At 37.7% G+C, this 4,387-nt stretch overlaps 3 protein-coding genes across 4 annotated transcripts in view; 2 read left to right on the plus strand and 1 right to left on the minus strand.

Annotated features, from left to right (window-relative positions):
• The window catches only part of LOC100183163, a 3,456-nt gene extending 2,160 nt beyond the window's left edge, over positions 1–1,296 (plus strand). Inside the window, exon 4 of the mRNA XM_002126609.4 lies at positions 144–1,296. Within this exon, the coding sequence (XP_002126645.1) occupies positions 144–235 (92 nt within the window). The 3' untranslated portion in view covers positions 236–1,296. The remainder of the gene's footprint in view (positions 1–143) is intronic.
• Positions 1,297–1,397: 101 nt separating this feature from the next.
• LOC101242701 (sulfoquinovosidase-like) overlaps positions 1,398–4,387 on the plus strand; it is a 24,268-nt gene continuing 21,278 nt past the window's right edge. The window contains exon 1 of one of the 2 annotated variants that reach the window (XM_026837670.1): positions 1,398–1,552. The gene's annotated coding sequence lies outside the window, so the exon portion shown is untranslated. Of the gene's footprint in view, positions 1,558–4,387 lie in introns of both variants that reach the window. The other variant, XM_004225436.4, reaches the window with a different exon arrangement.
• The window catches only part of LOC104266820, a 7,036-nt gene continuing 4,526 nt past the window's right edge, over positions 1,878–4,387 (minus strand). The window contains exon 6 of the mRNA XM_009863949.3: positions 1,878–3,346. Within this exon, the coding sequence (XP_009862251.2) occupies positions 2,583–3,346 (764 nt within the window). The 3' untranslated portion in view covers positions 1,878–2,582. The remainder of the gene's footprint in view (positions 3,347–4,387) is intronic.

A 4,387-nucleotide genomic window follows, 5' to 3' on the forward strand; every position in this document is an offset into this window, starting at 1 on the left:
GACTACTTCGAATGTCCTTGTACTCTTACTAAATGGAACGAGAAAATATATAATGAAAAGATGTCCCATCTTTCCCCACCCTACTATATTTGGGTTACTTTTCGCGGCCTCTTTATACATTTAGTTTAACCACTGTTTTACAGAGATGGCGAAAAAGGTCCATGTGGAAAACTTGGATATGGATAGTTCTGCTTTTATGTCCTCCGGCGTACGCATCGTTAAGCAAGACAAGTAGTGGGATTGTTCGACTCTAAACATTTATACGGACTCTGGTTCGACTTTCTGTATAATTATGTAGTATATGTATGTGTATTTTGACTATTAATTGTTTAGTTAGCCTATAGTCTACCAGATAAAACGTATTATAGTAGGGTGGGGAAAGATGGTCCATCTTTTCATTATACTCTTTTCTCATCCCATTTGATAGTGAACAAAGAACATTTACATAGTTATAAAACCGTAGCCCCACGACTCTAAAAGAGTGTTGTTAATTGTTTAAAACACGATTAGAAAATATGGGATTTAGTTGCTAAAGGTGTCCCGTCTTACCCCACATTACTATACCATACTTTAGCATTGTATAAATGACAATTCATTATTTAGCCTATTTACCTGGTAAAACATCTTATAGACTAACTAATTGTTTCGTAAAAAAAATGTTGTTTTTATATTTTCACATGTGTTGTTCCTTGCTATGTTACTATTTCGATGATTGTAAACCTGGTTCTGTTATCGCATTCCTACGTTCTTAATGCATTAATTATCTCACGGCGAAACTTTTTTACTTCAGCGGTTGGAATAGCGGTTTTAAACGCATTTTTTCAAAATCTGTTTTGATTTTGAAACTTTGATGGTACCTTTAGATCACATTTGGACATTTCTATCCAAAAACAATTTTTGATTTTTCGTTGGTATGCCCCTTTAAGTTTTCAACCTAATTATTACTTGCGCGTTTTCGGCGCCGTGTGTGATTACACTTGCCTGTAGTGTGTTTTCTGTTTTGTCACTCGTTTGCTGTAGTGTAGCAACAGTTAGTAGTGTAGTTTTCAACTAGTGCGTTTATGTAGCCTATATGCTAAGTGTGTGTGTTTTGAGGTTTTGTTCAATCTGGTTAATGATTCGTGTTTCTATTTTAATAAGCTAGTTTAAATAAGGTAAATGGTTAATAAAGATTGTTACTTTATCTTATGGAATCTATAATTCTGAAGTCATTTAATTGATTTACAAATAGTCTTAAAAAGATTGAAAACTTTGTAATACGGTACTCGTTGCCTTATAATAAAGTTTGAATCATAATTCTTGATTCCATTTAATTAAGGCGAGTTGTTTGAATTGGGTAAATGATGATTAATTTGTTGCATTAAAATACCGGGTGATTTAATAGATTTACAAATAGTCATAAAACGTATAATAGGAAGTTAGAAATACTTTTGTGTTGGTTAATTTTAAATTCTAAGTATTCGTCTGTAACAAATCTATGATGGGAGTCGTTTCAAGACATCGCCACAAACTTGTCAGCAGAGGATTGAATACGAAGCAAGCATAGCATCAGGTGAGGTAAGCAGGCATATCTTTAAAGATAATATATTAGCCTAGTAAGCGCCATATATGTAAAACAATTTTTAAATAAAAAATAAAAACTTTAAACTACGTTCTTCGCTATCGTATTCGAAGAGACAAACAAAATATAGTAGGGTGGGGAAGACGGGACACATTTAGTACATAATATCCAAATATCCTGATCGTGTTTTAAACAATTAACAACGGTCTATGGGAGTTGTGAGGATACGGTTTTATAATTCTTTGAATGTTCTTTGTTTGTACTACCAAATGGGACAAGAAATTAGAATGAAAAGGTGTCCCATCTTCCCCCACTCTACTATATTTATAGGGATCTTTGTCGCGCTGGCAACACCGTACGTAAGGTCCATGCTAACCTTTAAGTTTGTCTGCTACTGTCTAACTCTAAATGAAAACAAAACGTTGGAATGATACAGTTTTAAATGCAATCTAACAGGCGAAAAAATAACAACAATAAAAATAAAAAGGCAAATAATAAAACAGCAACTTTGTGTGATATACTAACGTAGATATCGGTACAGTGGTGCAAACATAGAGTTCATATTTTTAGGGGAGTTAAAAAATTTCAAATGGTCGAATATATTTTACAATACGAATGTGAGTTTAGAGTGTGTGAGATACAGTTGAAATGAATGTAACTTATTTATCCTCGCATGGCGGGGAAACGACAGTCGTTATAACACGGGTGTTCTGTTTCATACACCTCGTTCCTGCTTACAAGTTACCACGTATGTAACTTATTTATCCTCGCAAGGCGGGTGACGACAGTCGTTATAACACAGGTGTTCTGTTTCATACACCTCGTGCCGGCGTACGAGTTACCACGTACGTATGTAATTTTGAGGGTGATTATTTCAGAGGAATTGTTTAACATTTCTGTGAAGTATGGCTGACAATTTAGACACTCATAAATGTCCAATGACACACACGCCCACAATGGTAGCAGCGTCGAACCCCGAACACATTAACACTGCATGCTGAACACCACGGCGCTTGGTGCTTCACAACGCATTGCTACTTATACTACTCGTGTTTTCTTTTCCCATCGAGTTTTCGGGTTTGCTTCCATTTCTTCCAGCCCTGGAGTTTGTGTCGAATGAAACGCCACCGGCAACTCGTCTGTGGACGCCCATGGCACCGTCCCCGGTGTAGCGTTTGTCATTTTTATGTGAAGGTGAGCCTTTGAATGCGCACGCCCGGCAAAACACCTTTTTCATGGCGGTTCGCATTTCTGGAAAGCGCCAGAAGTAGATCCAGGGGTTTACTAAAGAGTTCAATAAAGATGTCGTCAGAAGAACTTTCGCGGTACCGACGTACCGCTTATCTTGCTCGGTGTATGAGACCACGAATAGCAGGCCAAGAGGGACTGTACTGACCAAGAAAAGAACCAGAATAATCACAAGTGTTCTAAGCAAACGCATGTCTCGGTATCGGCGTCTTCTTGCTGCAGATTTTGCTTTCGAGGCGGAACTTATTTTACGCTTCTCCTGAGGCACCTCTTCCTTTATATCGTTGCTGTTTTTCGTGAATATTCGAGTCACCATCGCCTTTCTTCTCCATGAGCCTTCGCGAATTCGGTTCCACCCCTTCAAGCCTATGCGGTTGTTGGAAGGCGGCCGCACGCCGTCTCCTTGCCAGCTGTCATCGGTTTTGCGGCAACTCACATTTCCGTTGGCCTCATACTGAATTATGCTTTGGCTTATTTTGGGTCTCACTAAAAGATGGTTGCACGTTTCTGTTTTGTGAATGGGAAGAATCTGAAAATCTAAGATACAAACAAAATTAGAGCGTAAAACTATATACCTATGTATTGTATTAAAACAAAAATTAATGTAATAATACGATTTTCGCTTAGATATAAAAAAATAGTTTAAATGAATGCGGGCAACTGATTTATTTCTTCGCGTGGCCGAAAAATGGCAGTTGTTATAACGAAGATGCTCTGTTTCGTACACTTGTCCCAACTTACAAATTACGTCGCACTCATACATTATATCCGTATCCTCACGACTCTAAAATAGCGTTGGTAATTGTTCAAAACACTATCAGGAAATATGGGATTGTGTGTTTCATCTTACCCCACAGTAAATAACAGATATTATGGGCTAACCCCTAACGGTATTCCATCTTACCCCACAGTACTAAATAACAGTTATTATATAATAACGGTGTCCATCTTACCCCACAGTACTACATGGCCTCACCTGTCACGCTTGCTTCACTTTGTCCCACCCTGCTGTTGTCTTCCGTCCCCCCGTTATTCGCTACCAGTGGTGGGGTGTATACTGGCTTCAGTTTTTCGCTGGATCGCCTCACGAAACAATATATCTTGGCGTACAACACACAAGGTATAATAGGCATGAGGAGCAGAGTGAGACCCATGAATAAGACAGAGCTTTTCGCAAATGGCGGGTTCACCTAAAAGTTTTTCGTGATCAAATTTTTTGATTTATTTTATTAGGACCAAAAGTGTTTACGGTCAAAAATTTTTTTTTATGATTTATTTGATGAACAATTTTTCGTTAAGACAAAACGGATTGCTTCGTAAACGACATTTTGTCAATTTTTCGTATTCGCACCCGACAGTTGCTTAGAAGTTGTTATATAGTAGGGTGGGGAAGATGGGACAACTTTCATTATATTTTCTCTCCCCTCTTAATAGCAAACAAAGAACATTTAAAGAATTATTGAAATAACTATAAAACCGTATCCCCACGACTCCCATAGACTGTTGTTAAATGTTTAAACACGGTTAGGATATTTGGATATTATGTGCTTAAGGTGTCCCATCTTACCCCAAACTTTT

This window comes from Ciona intestinalis, chromosome 1, assembly GCF_000224145.3.
Source record: "Ciona intestinalis chromosome 1, KH, whole genome shotgun sequence".
Taxonomy (NCBI): domain Eukaryota; kingdom Metazoa; phylum Chordata; class Ascidiacea; order Phlebobranchia; family Cionidae; genus Ciona; species Ciona intestinalis.